This window comes from Dermacentor variabilis, chromosome 4 (assembly GCF_050947875.1).
Source record: "Dermacentor variabilis isolate Ectoservices chromosome 4, ASM5094787v1, whole genome shotgun sequence".
NCBI lineage: Eukaryota > Metazoa > Arthropoda > Arachnida > Ixodida > Ixodidae > Dermacentor > Dermacentor variabilis.
In genome coordinates, this window is record NC_134571.1 from 73341358 (window position 1) to 73361477 (window position 20120).

The 20120-nt window shown below is 43.7% G+C and overlaps 1 protein-coding gene across 1 annotated transcript in view; it reads left to right on the forward strand.

The window, feature by feature from the left end:
* Positions 1-20120, forward strand: part of LOC142578235 (cell adhesion molecule Dscam1-like) — a 98044-nt gene that overhangs the window by 25546 nt on the left and 52378 nt on the right. Inside the window, exon 4 of the mRNA XM_075687636.1 lies at positions 10180-10350. Within this exon, the coding sequence (XP_075543751.1) occupies positions 10180-10350 (171 nt within the window). The remainder of the gene's footprint in view (positions 1-10179; positions 10351-20120) is intronic.

Genomic DNA, 20120 nt, shown 5'->3' on the forward strand with positions numbered 1-20120 from the left:
GTTTTCCTTTCTAACTTTTCATCAGTGACAAATGTTTCGCCAGTGCTTTTGCACTGCGAATATTCCACTTTAATGTGTCTTATTACAGTAGACCCATGTGGCGTCGAACATCTAAATAATAAATTGAAACTTTCTTCTTTCCCTGGTTGCGACGCGATCATTCCGAAGTTTTTGAAAAGCACGAGCGAGCATAGTTCCATTACACTAACCAAATTTTTTGAACAGTCACGTGACGCGGGTTCTATCCCTGCAGAGTGGAAGACAAGAAAAGGTGCTTCCCCTTCATAAAACAGGTTGTATAGCACACTCCGCTTAACTATCGTCCCATTTCGCTCACTAGTATCCCATGCAAACATCTCGAGCATATCTTATTGTCTAATCTTGCTGAGTTCCTCGAATTTAATTCCTTTTTCCCGCACTCGAAACGTGGCTTTCGCAAAACTTATTCATGCAAAACACAGCTAATATCGTTTACACATAAGCTACATGCTATTATTGATCGTTATTCTCTTCCGATTGTACATTTCTAGATGTTTCGAAAGCGTTTAATAAAGTATGTCATAATCTGCTAATGTATGAATTGCATAAGCTTAACCTTGATCCCCAATTACCTATTTGGCTTGAGTGTTTCCTGTTCAGTAGTTCTCAGTTCGCTTCTGCTAACAGCGTTGACTCTCCCTTTAATCTGGTGTCTTCGGGCGTGCCGCAAGGCTCTGTCCTTGGACCGCTGCTATATATAATCTATATTACTGACTTACCTTGTTGTATTACATCTCACATTCATCTCTTTGCTGACGACTGCGTAATATTTCGAGAAGTAACTACTATTCATGATACAGCCACTCTTCAATCCGATCTTGATGCTATCAGTGCACGGTGCAAAACATGGCGTATGGAATTAAACATAAGCAAATGTAAGTCAACTAGGGTATCCATGTAGTTACACTCCATCAGCCTATTACATCGATAACATCCCACTCGAGTGCGTTTCATCCTATAAATACCTCGGTCTTCACGTCTTATCTGACCTTACCTGGAAGAAACACATTGCGCACTATCAACCTATTATGCAAGGCTAACAAATCATTAGGTTGTCTTCAACGCAATTTTTTCACGTGCGGCACAGTCTTTAAAACTGATGCTCTATAAAGCACTTATCCCGCCTAAACTCGAATACGCCGCCTCTGTGTGGGATCCTAGTCAAAATAATTCAATTTATGCAGTGGAAATAGTGCAGAACAATTCCACACGATACATATTCTCCAAATATAACAGGGCAGCCAGTACCACCACAATGAAGTCTAACCTACAGTTAGCACCATTAGCATCGCGACGCAAACACTTGCGGCTTTCTCTCTTTCATAAGATATACCAGCATCCCGTATAACGAAATGAGCTTCTTTCGGCACCACATTATATATCATCTCGGCTTGATCTCCAACACAAACTTGGTATTCCATCTTGTAGATCCTCCTCGTCCTTACACTCATTTGTCGCGCAAACAGCTGATGAGTGGAATCGCCTTCTTGTACCTTGCCTCCATGAGCGATACTAACAGTTTTAAAGCAACCTTGCACGACATTTCGTTTTGAGTAGTCTTGTTTTCTTTGTGTTCATAACTATGGTTTAAATGCTCCTCTCACTATGAATTGTGCACTCTGCTTATTAACGTTCCTTATGTAATATATGTACGTTGAATATGTAGTTTGAATAAGTATAAAAATATTTATTTACTCTGGTTTGTTATCCGCTATTATTGTGTAATTATACTAGTATATTTTGGTTGTTTGTTGATGCTGTTGTGCATAATTTATGTTAAACTTATTCCCAACTCCCCTCTGTAATTCCATTGGCCCTGAGGGTATTATAAATAAATAAATAAATAAATAAATAAATAAATAAATAAATTCAGCGTTACTTCACTTATGATTGGTTTTATTGGTATTTTCATTAATCTTGATGTTATGGTAATATCGCATGATTTTTGGCCAGTCACTCACAGTAGGGTTGTGCCATTTTTGAAATTGTCATCGTCGTCGTCGTGGTAATAATAATAATAATAATAATAATAATAATAATAATAATAATAATAATAATAATAATAATAATAATAATAATAATAATAATAATAATAATAATCGTCATCGTCGTCGTCATCCTTATGATTGTCATCATCACTTGTTCATAGGAGATCGCGCGATCGCATGTGCTGTCGATTTACTGCTTTCAAACCAGGCCAATCATGTGTATTCCCCTCGGTCAGCAGCAAGGAGGAACAAAGAGAGAGAAAACGCAGGGATATTGACTACCCAGAAAGGCGTCTGGTTGGCTACCATAAGTTGGGGGCGGGAAACATGGAAATAGAAATGAGAGAGAGAGAGAGAGCGAAGAGGCGGAGAATTCGTGCAGGCGCACGGACAGCGCCAAGCAGCGAAATGCGGTCGCACAGGCAAAATCGCACTCAAAAAGCACAAAACTGCCTTCGTTGTTTTGTGGGCCGACAAACAGTGAGGTCCATGACGCCTCAGGTGGCCTATGATAGAGCATCGGGCTATTGTTATTGCTTTCTTTCCCCTCGCTTTCTTTTGTTTACGTATTTAGGTGAGCACTGGCGACATTTTATGAGCTGCCAAGCAATGGCGCCGCCCAGTGTTCTCCCGAAAGGAAAACGCTGGCGCATGCGCCTTGTTCCGGGACTAAGCGCAATTACTCATTTTCACGAGTTGCTTCTTTCAAACTATTCGTAACTGTTAAAATCCTCGAGAGACCACGGCCTCTCGACGTTCCAAATGGGGACGCAGTATTGATTTCTCCACGAGAGCTGGAATCGGTATAAATGAGCGCTGTCGAACCGAAGCTAGAGAAGCTCAAGCTCCAAGGGCGCGCTCCATTCGAATTGTCACCTGCAGGTCTCTTTAGAAAAAAAGAGAGAAAAAGTCGAGAATCAAAATAAATCAATAATTTGGAGATACCAAATCATATAGGCAGGGACAAAAAAAGAAAAAAAAGCCCGACAACGTCCCTCCTTCCACCACCAGAAGGTCGTGAAAGGCGGTTCCCCTGTGAGGCTTACAGTTTATTTCTTTCTCAAAAAAACTTCGGTCTGGGAGGCAGGCGACGTGCTGCCGAAGAGACTCGGAACGAACGTAACGGTGCGTGGACAGACTTTCGAAGTGGAGGACTCAGCGGGGGAGGGGGGGGATGTTAAAGGAAGGGAGGCGTAAGTAAGGACATAGGCAGAGCGTCGAGGCCATGTTGCTCGCATTGAAGGCAACTTTAGAGCGTTTCTGAAGCGTAGCGTTCTCCGATGAAAAAAATATATATATACGAAAAGAGTACTGAAATGAAAGGCTGCTCGCTTGCTTCACGACGACAGGGACTGAGCAAGGACCGGCTCGGCTCGACACTCAGATCACCTTGGCTTGGCTGAGGCCGGGCTTGGCTTGCCTGTGGGCGCTATCTCCACCCGCCGTTTCGCGCCGGGCGTCGTTCATTGCACCGAGCAGAAGGCGCGCCTGGCACCGAGCTGATAAAAGCGGTTTTGATAGACGGCGTGGCTGTGGAGAGAGACCGCGCCTGTTTGAGGAAATGCTCGCTGCTTGCGCGACCAACAGCGTGGGAGCTCGGCAGATATACGTCACTGTTGAAAGGAGAACTGCAGACCTGTTAATGAGGCGACGAAGAAGCTGGCCGAATTAAGTGCCTAAGTACGCGCGTTGTAAGGAAAGCTAGATTAAGTAGCGATAGGATTAAGCTGCAGTTGAAGAGATTCTCTGGGGTTAACGCGAAAATTCGGTCGCGTTTGATTAGTCTCTTCAGAGTCAGAAAAGCGAGCCAACGTTTCGAGAAGAAGCTTATCTTAGATGTAATGAACGCGCTTTCAGTTTTCTTGTTGGCACAAAAATGCAGTGATGGGTCAGCGATAGGCTGTACTAGACGAAGCCTCACTTTGTGGCTAAGGGTCTGTAAGTTTGTAAGCGTGACGTGGAGACTTAGAAGAGCAGTTGGTTTAGCTGATGCGTGTAAATATTTAATAGAATGAAATTCTGAAAATGCGGCGTACAAAGATAAGAAAAATTCTACTCTGTTTGGAAGCAGCCCCAGAATCATTGGATTAGGAATGCATAGTGAGAACATCAAATGAAAGCATTACCCACGTGTTTGTTCCTTACACCTTCCTGTCTGCCACTTGCATTGTCTTTTGCAATCTCTTTTGCACAGTTTTTGTTATAGACCTCTGAAAAGCTCCTGTGGCTTGACAGATTAACTGTCTTTACCTGCCCTTTCAGAAGACTCCACCTAACGAACTTGTCAAGTGTAACAGTTGACACATTTTTAAGCGTAAAAGACAGCGTCTTATAGATCTTGCCGCTTTTAGGTTTTAAAAATTATGCGCGTGGCATAGATATTACAGATAAACAGTGTGAGGCCAGAAGACCATAGGCTGTATACGCATACACAGTCTGTAAACAATATAGAGAAATGTTCTTAAGAATGGCGAGAATTACTCCACATAAAAATGTTTTCAAACAGAAACTTGGTAATATAGTCTGTAATATTACACGCAGTGAATTCTATTCAGTCTTGCAGCTTGTAAGCGTGCAATATATATAACTGGATAGATTTACATAAATGTTTACGATAATAAATGCTTGCATAAATGTTTAAGGTAATAAATGAATGCGCCGTTTTTGTAAACATGGGCTGCATCGCCAAGGTTGAAGCCAAGGTCTCACATTTGTCGTGGGGTGTCGCGAAATTTGTCCACCAGCTTACTAATTTTGCGATTGCTCTATACTTGTGACGATACTTATGCTTATACTTATCATAGCGGTGCTTTTTGTGCAGAGCAGAAAACAAAACAGCAGCCGTCATTGGCTGAGTGTGACGCCGCACTTCAAAGCGACACAATTATATAACCTGCGGTTAAGAAAGATTGGCTGAAATGTATTGCGCCGAAATTGATTACGCGGTGCTATTCTTTGCAATGCATTACATGTTCTGCTGTGAAGCTAGTATGCTTGTGTTCAGAGTTGCAAGCGCTCAAACCGTGGGCAGGAAAATAAAAACTGAAAGAAAGACAAAGCCTACTCGGTACTTGCTAATGAGAGAACGGGGCAAAATAGAAACTCGGCCAGTTTCACTCGGAATGCGCAGCATTGAAAGTGATAGCAATGTTTAGTGTAGTGCTGAAGCTCTTTAGACAGTGTTCGAGGAATACGGGGAAGCGTCATATTGGAGCCACACAGCACGCGAGGCAGCTGCCACAGCGCAAGAGAAACAGCGCCCTGGATACTGCTAGGCGTCTCACAACGCTGGCGTGACAAAGGGCGCCGCACGAGCGGCGGCGTTGCAGGCGTCACACATCACTGGTGTACAAGATCAGACCGAGAAGGAAAAAAAAATGGAGGACGCTTGAGCTTCGCCTTTAAGAGTGGAACGCAATAGCATTCAAAGATCCCTGACTGCTTCTCACGCTTCCCGGCAACTGCAGCTTATGTAACCGTAATGTTTACGGGGAAACGTTTGCGACGAACGCTGTGTACGCAGGCGAGCTTTCCGGTATAAACGCGGCCTCTTGCGTGGGCCGATCCCGGAGATTGCGCAGAGCCGCGCTAAAAAATTTCATAATTTTCAATTTTCTGTTATTGAAAGCATATTTAGCGCCAGCGAACAAGGAAAGAAGGAAGTAGATACCACAATGCGCATTGCGGTGTCGTCTCCCTTCGCTCCTTGTTCGCTGGCACTAAATATGCCTTCAATGTCAGTTTACGAGCACGTCCATCAACCCGCCGTGGTTGCTCAGTGGCTATAGTGTTAGGCTGCTGAGCACGAGGTCGCGGCATCGAATCCCGGCCACGGCGGCCGCATTTCGATGGGGGCGAAATGCGACAACACCCGTGTGCTTAGATTTAGGTGCACGTTAAAGAACCCCAGGTGGTCAAAATTTCCGGAGTCCTCCACTACGGCGTGCCTCATAATCAGAAAGTGGTTTTGGCACGTAAAACCCTATATAATTTTTAACACGCCCATCAAATGGCAATTTCTGTTATTCTTCCGCACTTTTATCATTTAAGTCTGAGAAGATTTACCATAGAAGACATGCGCTGTCGGTATGTTGTTTCTTGACATTTGTTTCTTAGCTATCATTCTCGAAATTCGAGGAATAACTTTGTCAAGAATGCAAGACAAGGTATCAGCCACTTTAGTGATCTAATTTTATCTCACACAAGCGCGGCTTGTGAGAGATAAAATATAGAGATCGAATCGATGCTTGGACTCCGCGTCGCTTCGAAAGGATGCTTAGACTGCGCTTAACGCATGCTGCACGTGTCCTGAGAGGTGCTCAACTTCAATGAATACCACACCGCAATGAAACCGCAGTTATCGCCCTCGATTTTTCTTTTTTTGTGGTGGGGTCAGAAATCCTGTGTTTGTTTTCATTTCCTTTCTTTTGCCATATTACGGCGCGCGAGGCGCCGGCATACATTTGTATGCGCATCCGCGCGAATTCATAGTCACTCGGACACATCGAAATGATACCGGGATATTCGATGGAATTATAACATATCTTGTGTTGCTTTCAAACAATAAAAATTAGTTGAAAGTCGGCGCCTGTCTGCGTCCCTTGTTTGCGTTGTTTATCTGCTTGCATACTGTGTAACAAGGTAACGAACACGTGGTAATAATAACACCAATATCAAGGCACGTGCGCAGTGACATAACAACGATGGAAGTCGTGCTACCCAAAAGCAAAAAAAAAAAACACTTACGTAAATAGCTGCAAAGAAGCTATTCACGCATAACCCAGCTATGGCAGTTCTCTCATTTCTTTTTTTTTTGAGAGGGCAATTTAGGTACCCAGCTGGTTTGTTTTGCATTCGCATAATGCTACTCGCGTCACTTTCTTCATTGCTGCCCACGTGCCTTACGATCGGCGGTCATGTGCTTATGGACTTTTGTGAAACTGAAAACAACACATTGGGAGTCAGTGCTCGTGTCTGTTCCTGTTATTCATCCTTTCTCTGTTTGTGCGCTGTAGTCGCTTAAGTATATCGCAGAAAATTGTCCTCGAGTACAACCGCTCGTGACTGAAGGTGTTGTACACGGAACAAACCATCTTTAAATGTATTGAAGCACTTTAGCGCACCTTTATACTAGCGTTCTCTGAAATAGCGCTCTGCTTTAACTTAAGGTGCCTCCTTTTTCATTCAGACACCGCAGATAGGAGGGTTTTCAGTCGATTTAAATTCAGTGTGAACCCTTTAAGCTCCGAACCAGCAGCGTTTTAGTTTTCTTGAGACCATAATTTGCATGGCGTGTAGCCCAGGCGCAGAAATCAAACAAAATAACGTAACGCCTTTGATATAGCGGATTTATATTCGCCAAATGCACAAGCACCCTTTTTTTTCTTATTCTATTTTACCGCGAAGCAATAATAACTGCAGCCCAGAATAAATGTGGTAAGATAACCGCCCGCACCGCGTAGCGCACTCTTTTCTTCCGAGATTCCAATCTGCCGACGCCCCTGAACCCGATGCGGTTTGCTGGGAGAGCAATTGTCCCAGCGAGGGAGACACGTCCTGATTGCTTCTTCGTTTGCATGTTTCATCGCTTTTTTGAAAGCTCTGTATCTTCTGCGACAAAATTGCGTCTTCTTTTCCTCCTCCCTTCGACCGTGCAGGTGTCGTCGCTGAGTGGGTTATTCTGAACGATGTTTCGATGTCTGAGTACCATTCGATTCTCTGCCACCGTATTTTCCTGGTATATGAACCGAAACACGTTTGCGTGAGCCGAGTAAATGGAAATGGCTGTCATCATCACAGCCTTGCGACAAGTAGAATTGAAAATTCTGTAGCAGGAAGCACACGTTTTCAACCTCTTCACCTGAACCCTTCTGCTGACTATCTATCTATCTATCTATCTATCTATCTATCTATCTATCTATCTATCTATCTATCTATCTATCTATCTATCTATCTATCTATCTATCTATCTATCTATCTATCTATCTATCTATCTATCTATCTATCTATCTGTCTATCTGTCTGTCTATCTGTCTGTCTGTATGTATGTATGTATGTATGTATGTATGTATGTATGTATGTATGTATGTATGTATGTATGTATGTATGTATGTATGTATGTATGTATGTATGTATGTATGTATGTATGTATGTATGTATGTATGTCTACAAGAAGAAGAAAGAACAGAAGAACAAACAGGAGAATAAGCGTGGCATGTTCATGTGCGTAGGTTAAGTAGTTTTACTGTACGAAGTTCAACTTCTCGGAGCAGCACAAGGGCCAAGAGCGACGCCGCCATATCATTTTTGACCACCCAGTGTATTTCAAGGAACTCAGAATACCCAGTGCTCGAGCGCTCTTCTATTCAGTTTCCATTCAAAAGCAGTCGTCGCGGACAGGATTCGGACTTACAGCCTCGTGCTTCGATGTACAACGCAGGACATGGAGAACAGGCATGAAGGCTTGACGAGTGGATCAAGTGGATAGGTTGGAAACACTTGCTTCCTCTGCCACTGCATTGGAGGTGCGAAAATTCGACGTCTCGCTGGACGCAACACACGTTCAGCTCGAAAAGCTGAATAATCCGCTGGTGCGAATTAATAAAGCGATTGAAAGATAAAGTAAATATGCCTAATGAATGTTTTGCCATTGTTTGAAGTAGTGTAAGTAGCAATATTTAACCCCGTTGTTTCTAACAAAATAATGTAACTAAAGGCGTCGTTACATCCTTGCCGAAACTATCAAAAATCACCTGCTTAATGCCATAGCGCTCGACTCACGCTACTTAATTGCAATAAAATGGAGCCACGTATTTTGTATAACTTTGATGACCGGGCATCATTTATCCTGTTCATATATTTAAGTTGGCCTAATGCTCCAAAGGCGAAACGAAGGCGCTTAGTCTCTCATACTCAAACAAATACTTGCCTCCAGCAGTCATACTTCGTGTACGTTCTCTCCTCGTCAACTGCGAGTGGGCTGGCATGGAGTTGTTGAGTTGTTACGCACCCTGCCTACATATTTTTCACCTGTTTCAGATAAAAACACAAAGGGAAAACTAAAAATAAAGAAAGAAGACAAGCTACAAAGGCAGGCATACCGCCAATGCAATGCCTACTACAACTTGGACCGTACAGAGAAACTATACTCCGTCTCCCCAAGTGCGTGCAGCACAATGAAGGCTAGGGCTAGTGGCAGCCAATCAGGAGTGAGAGCCACAGAAATGAGGAGCGGCTCGCCCGTTGTGAACTGCTAATCCTTCCGTTAACCTTCAATTAAGTCGGCGGTTGCAAGCGGCGATCAGAAGCGGACAGCCGGAAGAGCCCTTCTTCCGGTTCTTTTTTCTGATTGGCTCACGTGACTGTGCTTTCGCTGTAACGCACAAAATTAATGAGGCGGAGTACAGTCGTCAGTGTCTTGAACGCGCACGTTTCTTACGGTGGTATCAAGACCGCTGTGACAGTTTAAGCAAACTTGTCAAGGCCTGCAAGCAGTACAACATTACGCGTATCTAATGGGCAGTCCGCTATACTTCGTTGGCTCGTCGGATTTATTAGGGTTGTGATGTCTGTCTTTTTTCTTTTTTTAACTGCACAAGTCTCTTCGATGGGCTCGAACATGTCCCTCAATTTTTCCACATTGTTATAAACCTCAAAAGTGAATCAATATGTACGCGTGGAGTACCACGTGAGAGGCAAGCTCTTCCGGCCGACTTCTCTACTCTTCCTTTTATTAAACGTTCTTCTCTCTCTTTGCGTCTCTACGTAGATAAGATCAGATTGCACGGAAAGGATGCATTGAAAATTGTGAGTCAAGGCAAGAAGACGTGGAAACGCTGGCTAACGGGTGACTGACAATGGCGGTTTGGCCGACGAACCTGCGAGCTATAGCATGCCCTTGGCGGCGGTCAGCGGCCAGATTAAGTCATCGGTTTGGGTCGTTGTTTCGCACGGTCAAACAAATGTATTTGTTCTCTCTCTCTCTGATCGCTTGTCTTTACTCCTCGAAATAGTCAAATGAAGTTACGCGCATTTGGCTCCGTTGCACTGGCGCGAAAGAGTAGCTCTGCCACCGCGGCGGCAGTGAACTGTGCTTCGTTGATTCATCAAGGATCAGCTGCTCGAGATCAGGCGCTCTCTGCTTCTGTTCCAGTGCTGGCGGAGAATTTCGTGCCTGTCGTGCAGGACGTGTACGCCATACGAGGTAACGCTGCCGTCCTGCGGTGTCACCTACCGGCTGCCGTGAAGGACTACATCACGGTGGTGTCGTGGATGCGCAGCGATGGAGTGGTGGTAGGCAGCCGGGGCAACGCTGTACAGCAGGGTATGGTCATTCAAATTTATGCATAGTGCACGCCGCTGCGGCGGGCTGCAGAATTTCGTTCTGCTCTGGCCCAAAGCTGTTACCTAATTTTTGGTATCGCCTGTGTTTCTTTGCACCACATGCACTGGTTGTGCGTGCGCGTGTGTATGCGTGCGCGCGTTTGTTCGCGTGCATGTGTGAGCGTGTTTGTGTGTTTGCGTGTGTGCGTGCGAGTGCATGTGTGGGTACGTGTGCCGGATCGCCGTAGGCGGATGCCGAAACTTGTCCTGCCTCAGCCCTACATATTTGAACTTTTCATTCTTGACTCATCGCCACGTAAGGCAGCGTTCTATAAGAAGGCCAGGCGACTCTTTGGATACACTTCAGGGGGCATATGGCGGGAATCGGAGTCTGGCGTTCTGGGTTGTAGGCATTGGGTTTCGCTAGAGATTGCGACACTTCTCCCACGACCCTTCTATATAGAAGTGAACTTCTGCAACGAAGATTGGTGGAGCTGTCTATGTACTGCAAGCAAGATTTCGTGACTATTCGCGACAACGCAATCAACACTGACAATCATTTACCACATGCGAAACATGTATTATTGTAAGAAAACGCGAGAGGAGCGTCTGTCTACTTGCATCACATGCTCCAACATCAGTCCTGTTTACCAACGTTCGCAGCATTCTTAATAAATAGGATCCCTTATCATTCGCAACAGACACATGCGACACCCAAATCGTTGCCTTAACCGAAACACGGTTGCCACCTTATGTCAGCGACGTTGAACTTTTTCATTGCGCAAGGAACTACATTGTACACCGCTGCGATCGCAATGCGCACAGAGAAGGTGTTCTCTTGGCCGTATCAAAAGACATACCGTCATCTCCCATCAGCGCTATCGGGGCCCTAAAGACTGCCTGGGCTTCCATTACACTTGGTCATTAAACCATAATAACAGGTGTGTTCTACCGCCCACCCTCTCCGTCATCTTTATTTGCCAATGAATATCATGACACTATTTACCACGTACGCAATTTCTTTCCTTCATCGCCCATAGTAGTCCTCGGCGACTACAACTTTCCAAACATTACGTGGAACAATGACCGACCCAATGTGTCGCCTTTCTCACCAATAGCTAAGGAGTTTTTAGAAGCATGTTTTGTTTTTTTCGCTTTCACAACTCGTTACCGATCCTACGCCATCCTCTGCCATTGTAGCAAATGCCCTTGACTTAATGCTAACCTGTTATCCTGACCTGATGTCTTAAATCACACATTTACGTGGCAAAAGCGATCATTGTCTTCTTCATTTGGTCAACTAGTCAACTAGTCAACTCAACTAGTCTCAAAACCACTAAACAACGGTTGCATTACAAAAAGGCCGACTTTGACGCAATTGGCAGAGAATTAACCTAATTTCTAGACGACTTCGTTCCTGATTTTGACAACCGTTCAGTCCAAACTAACTGGAACTTGTTCGTTGCTAAAGTAAACAAACTAGCCAACAAGCATATATCAACTCTCACAATGGTTCTAAATCCAGAAGCGCCCTAGTATGGCCCCCATATCGAGCGGCTTCCCAACCGAAAGAAACGTTTTTTTTCGCTTGGGTTTAAAAGCTCACTCACGGAATGGAGCTGGGCTACTTACAAATTAGCATCTGATACTTGCATAACTGCCTTAAAGGTTGCTAAGCAGAAAATTTTGTCTACCACTCTTCCATCTATGCTAACAAATAATGTTGACAAATTTTGGAGAACTATCAATCCCCCATCTAGTGACCACATCGCCTTCGACGATTCTTCGGGTTCCCGTCTTCCACGCGAGCAATGCGCTGCTCTCTGAAACAATACCTTCATCAAAAGGTTTTCCACCAAGTGTAAAAGTGTTCTGCCTGCCACACATGAATATGAATTTATACAAATGCCTCCAGTTATTGTTGAAACATCTGGTGTCCTAAAACCATTTAATTCTCTTGATACTGACTCTTCTACCCCCTATGACTCAATTAAAACAAAATTCCTAAAAAGTACTAATACTGTTACTTCACTTATTCTTACAAAGCTTTTTCTGCAGTCCCTCTAGATACGTCCACACTACCTAAAGAATGGACGATCGGGTAGGTGGTTCCCCTACGTAAGTCAGGTAACAAAAAAGATTCACCAAATGACTACCGTCCCATTTCGTTGACTAGCACGTGTTGTAAACTACTATAATTTTTTCTAACACGGTTAAATTCCTCGAATATAATTTATTTTTCACCCCTGCTCAGCACGGCTTTCGCAAAACTTTCTAATGTGAAACACAGCTGTCTTCATTCACTCACGAGCTACATCAAATTTTGGATCGTTCTTTTGTCGACTGTATATTCTTAGATTTCTCTAAAGTGTTTGAGAAGATTTGCCACAGACTTCTCTTGTACAAATTAAATAAACTAAATCTATATCTTAACCTTCTCACGTGGATTAAGCTCTTTCTAAGAAACCGCACTTAGTTTTAATTCTTAACCGTATGTTAACCGCATGTTACACTACTTGCGCAGTACCTTCGCTAGCTCACCTTCTAACCTAAAACACCTACTCTATGAAACTCAAATACGCCCTAAATTAGAATGCGCTACTTTTGTATGGGATCCTGGCCAGGATAACCGGAAAACGGCTTTAGAATTTGTCCAAAATTCCTCAGTTCGATTTATATTTTCTAATTATAATAGAACTGCGAGCATTTCTTCCATGAAACATAACATTAGTCTTCCTTTTCTGTCTGTGCGACGTAGAATTTCACGTCTAGCACTCTTTCATAGAATTTATCATCATCCTACACTGCACGCGTAATTCTTTAACGACCACATTATCTATCACAGCGTGTTGATCACTGTCATAAAGTTGGAACCTATCTATGCCACACAAAGCGTTTTCCTCAGTCTTTTTTCCCTCGTACATGTATAGATTGGAGCCACCTTCCCGCTTATATCGTAAATACTACCGATAAGAGCCTTTTTCGTGTAACTTTAGGTAACATTGCATAACCAGGAATGTCTTCTTTTGTTACACAGCAGCTAACATTGTATAGAAAGAAGCCTCTTGTATTCTAGCATTGTGTTTCGTTCATATTAATCGCTGCGTTTTGTTTACTTCCTACGTACCACACATTATTTTGTACCACTCCCCTCTGTAATGCCTCTAGCCCTGAGGGTATGATTGATAAATAAATAAATAAACAAATAAATAAATAAATAAATAAATAAATAAATAAATAACGCTGTCGTGTCGCATGCAGTTTGATGTTTATGTCATCGGCAAAAATGCATTGGCACGGTGCTCAGCGGCTAATATTCTTGAACGCTTTGGTCGAATGAACCACAACCACATAGGTCCATGGATGCAGTGCTCTTTTGTGCGATGAGTGTCCCTCTGGAGGGATATGTTCCGCGTCTCCGAAAACGTAGAAGCCATCATCGCCAACCACTGTGATATAATGTTGTATATCTTATATTATTATATAATAATAAGCTTAGACATGTAATATTCAAGCAGCGCTCAGTAGGAGTGAGGTCTGTACAAAGCATCAGGTCATTTAGGCAACTTCCGTGGCGCATTACTTACCGTCAAACTACATCACAATCCCTGCCATCGGCCTTTCTTCAGTGGCAGGTGATTCTTTCTTTCCTTGGCTAACATGCAGTTTTTCTGGGCTGCCACTTCCTCGCATTGCCGTCAGAATGTCATCCTTCCCTTCCTACGTGCAAATATTTTTTTCCACCATTTAAATTGTGTTGCTATTTTTGCAACAACACCAACAACTAAAAAAAAAAAGAACAGCGAACGTGGCAAGGACAGACTACCAAGTGCTGTGCGCTTTCTTACTGAACCGAAAGTAACTTAGATAACGCTCACAAATCTTCGAGATGTAAGGTTAACGCCCTACAGCTGCTGCACTGTACAAAGCATGATGCGCACGCGGTACAAGAATAATTACTTCTTTTTTTTTTTTGCAGAGCAAGATATAACGCATGACGAAACGCACACAAATGGAAACAGACTTTATGCGTAGGGAATGGGGAGGTATACGGCATTCTGCATCTCCTTAATCAAGCGACACAAGGCAGCGACGTGTGCAACGTAAATGCCGCACTTCAAGGTAAAAAAAAAAACTAAATGTTTTAGCGACCTTTGGAGCGATCGCAACGAATAATCTTAACAGTCTTGTGCGAGGACAGCGAAGATATATGAAGAAACAATAAATTATCGCGCCCTCGAGGGCTATGGTTACTAGCCGCGGCTTATTTTTACTTCCCCGCTAAGTCTCTCGGGCATGCTGTCGCAAAGTGGTGGCTGGATGTTACCGACTAATGAGGGAATATTTTATTTTTCACTGCCCTAGTAACTCAGTTTTACACCCCACTTTTCCTTTCATTTTTGTCAGAACTTGCTGTATAACTGTGGGTTCGGTGTTGAGAGCTTCGCTTTTTTTTTTTTATAGCTTGTGGTTGGGCGGCACGTAACTTCCTATATACGGCCCTGAGCTGTTGAAAACTTATTTACATAAGAGAGAAGTGCAAACTCTCGTGATGATGTGGTAAGACGCCTGTGTGTGAGTGTGTGGGTGTTTGTGCATCTACTTCTTTTAGTACTTCTTACACTCGAAGTGTTTCTCCAGCATGTAGAAATAACCGGTGTTTTGAATGTTTTTATCCCCAATATTTGCAGTGGTGTATTTCTTTATTATTGTTTTGTATACTTTCACTGCTTTTTCTATTTTCTTCAGGAGTACTGCACATTTTTAAAAGTGCATGCCTTATATTTTTTCACATTTTTGAGTGTACAAGGTTATCATATGTTTTCGCATGAAGACGGAGTAAACTGAACGCCAACCGAAAAGGCGTTATTGCTTACATACAGGAAACCTTGCAGTTTTTTAACACAAATTTGTAGTGAACGATGTTTCCGCGTGGATGCCAGAACGTCCCCCCCCCTTTTTTTTCTGTTTTTTCATTTGACCACACACTTTCGACTGGCATTAAGCTTACTTTCTCGTAACTTGAATCCACTTCCGGCCAGGTCCAGACGTCGTCCAATTATCGATTATTAATGCCGCCTGACTTATGCCGATTTAAAAGGTTTCTTTTTAGCGCTTTGGCTTCTCTCTGGGTCCTATTGTTTCCTGATCCCAGTAACATTTTCAAAGATGTTTTGCTCGCAACATTTCCTTGTATTTCTGTCTCGTGGTCATGCGTCACCAGTGTGACGCATGATGATAATATTTGCAGATAAGACAACGTATATGAAATGACGTGCACTGCGCGCTTCGTCTCCTGTCGATTTGTGAACGTCTTTAGCCTTCAACCTGCATTTCTGTAACATTGTTCATACAAGAGCACTGTTAGGAATTGAAACGAGTGGTGGGCATCTAATGAGATTATAACCAACAGCGCGAGGACCGTGCTCACTTCCAACTTCTTTTCCACCGATAACATGCATGTAATATACGTACAAGGATAATGCAGATAACTTAAACACATTAGCTAGGGGTCTACAACACCAATAAAAGCAAAAAAAAAAACATAACTCATGCAATGAACTGATTCATGTTACGAGGAACTAACACGTGCCAAGTGCACAATAATATTGAACTTTCTCACTAATTGGACAAAGAAATGATACGCTGGCATTCTATACCACACACCGTTCCATTTCATAACAAGACTTGTTGTTGGACGAGTCCTGCCTTGGTGTTCTATCTTGTCCGTGTCTATGTCTTTCTAGCGCTAGCTTAATTTTATTCCGCTCCATTTTAGCTGCACCGATACTTTCTTTCGTGGTCTTTCCCACTGACAACTGGCAGCAATAAGAGGCATTTTACGTGAAAATGATTAAACACTGCAGTCACCCCTTCATTTAGAATGCACTTAAAAGTTAAGTGTTCCCTCCCAACTTCACATGGAAAAAAAGAGAAGATCATTCGCAGTTTCTCCCCGTAATAAATGGCCTTTCCATATTCCTCGGGTGCTGAGTGAATGTTAGCTTAACACGTGACTTTGACTAACACTAGCATGTATTATTCTGTAATGTATTGAAGCAAAACAGGCGCAGCCTCGTCAACCTACCTGCGTTTCCTTCCCCCCTCTCTCTCTCCCTCTCTCTCCCCCTCTCTCTCTCCCCATCCCTCTCTCTGGCTCCGGCCTGTACAAGTGGTCTTATCTCGACTTCTAAAGGCCATGACTTTCATATTTGCTCACACAGTGCCTGTGAGGGCGCGGTCTGCAATTCTTAACAGCCATTGATACGTACGTATGGATTTGTGAATACAAAACCGATCATTCTTATATGCAAATTTCCATCGAGAGATTCATAGCAGTCACATAAGTCAGGCGACAACGGCAATATAGAGGTCATGAAAATAAGCCAAACCTAATCACTGTAGACGTCATCTTTCACTGAGCGAAAAAGGAATGATCGTTTTGAAGGCTAGTATCTTTTTCAGAGATGAGCTCCACAGTTGTTTCTGTGCTCCCAAGGTGTGTTCTGGTACTGTTGCCAACATTCATCGGTTTGTGTGATAGAACTTTAGTTAGTAGTCAATGCTTGTCGGCGTCTTTGTTAGTTAGCTCTGCAGCTATGCATGTGTACATTGTTTCGTGGTACCTTTCGTTGTCTGCGACGCGCTGTCTAAAGGGTACACGAAAAACGCTTTCAGTGTGAGCTCAAAATAGGTCAAAAATCTTTCTCGCGGGGCTTAGAGACGGCCGTACTGGTGTTTACACAGCCGATTAGCTGAACGAGTAAACTGACTGCGACCTATAATTAACACTAATTGTTTCAGCTGCCCCAGATGCGGCAAGTCGAAACAAAGTGCGCTGCCTCCAACAGAACGTCATTACCAAACTCTCCGACCAGGCCGGTTGCTTAGCGGCAGCTGTGCACACCGCGTCGCGCGTGCGAGGACGGCACCTGGCAATGGCGGTATAGTAACGCCGGTAAAGGAAGCGCCCATCGAAGGCATAGGCCTTCTCCTATACCTTCTACTTCGAAGCAGTGTCAAGGTTTAAAATTTGTTTTGATATTCGTTGAATGCGTTGGCTTATTTGACCGTCTCCTGCTGGTTTACTTCCAATGCCATCACTTCTGTTTCGCCTGTACATGGTAATATGCATGGTAATATATTTTCTTGCCTTTTTTTCTTCTTTCCCGCCCTTCTCTGCCTAGGGCTTTTCTGTCCCCGATCATCTTCCCTAAGCAGAGTAGCACGTAGGTTTGTTTGTTTGTTTATTTGCTAAGTGCGACAATATGGGAAGTGTGTCTAATCATGAGCCGGCTATGCCAAAATCATTGCTAACACAAACGCATATTTAAAAAGAAACTACACGAGGGAAGGGTATAAAGTGAAAAACTAAAAAAAAAAACAGTAAAAAGTGTTCACAATTGCAGAGAGTGCAACTCCCTAGAATCACTCTACAAATACGCAAAGGCCGTGGTGACAATTGTAAATCTAGGCATGCCGAATACATAGTCAGCGTATCATCTGTGACAAGCACAGTTACCGGGCTCGTCGTTAAAAGCATCAATTAAAAACATAGCGTGCAAGAACTCTGTGACGCGATAAAACCACATTAAAGCACACAAAATGTCAAATGGTACAACAAAGTCAGTCATCACGGCGTTGTTGTGAGGCCCAATTAGTGTTACTTAATTTCGATATTCACAAAGAACTAATGAGATCATTGTGCGCAAGAAAATCACGTGAGGCTTTTACCTTCTCTCTTTGTTCATAGAACGTGCGCGCCTATATAAGTGCTGCCAGGATTTTCCGTACGCCAGTATGGAGCTCTCTCTCGATTCTTCTCACCCTTCGATACCACGGGAACACGAGAATGCGTTCGAGATCCGTAATTAGTTATAACAACATATAATGAACACATTTTTGTCTCACTTCTGTTTTAAAGGTAACAAAAAGATACATGAATGACCAAGACCCCTTTCATGACTGCAAAGCTAGTTTTTCCAAAAGACACATAGAATGACGATGTAGCCAGTTCCGCAGTCAGCGCGTTACATGCCCAGTTTGCGTGTTCTAATGTGATGTATAAAATGTAGACGTGGCTCTTGCGACGCAACCACGCGCTGTAGACGAGTCCCAGCATACGAAGGTGCCACTACTTTGATTAAATAGTGATTGACACCACCGTTTACGCTTGCAAATTTCAGTGCAGAGAAACACACTTGAGGAAAAAAAAAAGATTTTCTTGCCCTTCCTGCATGTGCCGAGGAAAATGGGCCAAGAGACGGGAAAACGAGGGAAGAAGAATAGTAATAAACAGGAAGAATGCGCACACTCTGCAAAGAAAGAGCGCAGCGACCTTCATTGCTGATGATGTATAATAGACGTTCTTTCGTTCTACATCTCTAATTCGCTCCCTACCATTCCTTTGACGGCAAATCACGGCGTTTGCATTACTTTCAGAATCCACACCGATGGTGACACTAGATGCTTTGAAGAGATGTGGCTCCGTGGCTAGAAAATATTCGCGTTCACTTAACGTATTCACACTTTCGAAGTCCGGGTTTCTTTTTTTTATTGATGTTTGTACATACCTTCACACGAATAAGAATAATAGTACTTTTGGAAGCGCGCGTGTTGAACTGGCATACGTTTTCTCACACATTTTTTTTTCTTAGCCTCCACTGAGCTTTAGTGGCGATGTACTCTGGGTGTTACCAAATGGGCTCTCCGAATAACCGCAGTAATGTGCTTTAAAACTGTCAGCCGCGTGATGTCTCTTCGCGCATCAAATGAACGCGCAACAGAAAAATAAAAACAACTGCAAATTCGTCACCCCGCAAACGCCTGCTCGGTCTGCCAAAAAAGAACTGCGAATTTGATTCTGCAGATTTCACTGCGGGCACACTCTATGTAACTCGAACGAGAAAAGGCGCCTACCCCGTTGTACGAGATACGGCTCGCGTTGTGCCACCCGAGGCCCTCGCCATCCAGTTCAGGGAACTTCCCGAGTGGTAAAATATGGCCGTGCGCGCGCGAGGAGGCTCCGTTTTCCCGGTTCGCTTAACGAGGCACGCGCTCCTTTTTTTGGAGCCCGTCGAGGTTGGGGCGATAGCGCGCAGCCGCTCGTTTTTCGGAGAACCAAGCGGCGAGGGAACGTTGTAAAGCGCCTCATTTACAGCGCTTCCGCACATGGCACACTCCCCCCCCCCCCCTGCCCCCCGCCTCCCCTCCGAAGAGGAAGCCGGAAATGACGTTTCCGCGCCGCTGGGGTGAAGTGAGTGTTGATAACGCGTCGTTTAGTGTTCAACGTGCTTAAATCGACAGCAGCCAGTCTTTTATTTTTTTTCTCATTTTTATGCTTTTCTCGATTTGCATTACTACTGTATGTGGAGGGTGGCAGAAGTTACGTTGTCTGAGAGAGGGAAGTGACGTAGAATAGGTGCCTGTGCGGGTGTGTGTGTGTGGGGGGGGGGGACACCAGGAGTGCTCTGAATGTTTCTAAGGCTTGTCCAACTAGCAAAGACGAAATTAGAACATCAGAACAGCAAAATGCGTATGCTTCGCGTTCTCTTGGCAATGTGGCTTCGGCAGAAACTCACACGATATACAGTGAACTCTCACTTGAGTGAACTTCAAGGGACCGAAAGAAATAGTTCACTTAACTGAAAGTTCACTAAACTGAATATTCACTAGACCAACATAAGACATGGCATACAGAGTCAAAAGTTTGAAGTGCAATTCATAGAGCAGAACACATGGCATCAATAGTGTTAGAAATGTGTGAAATGG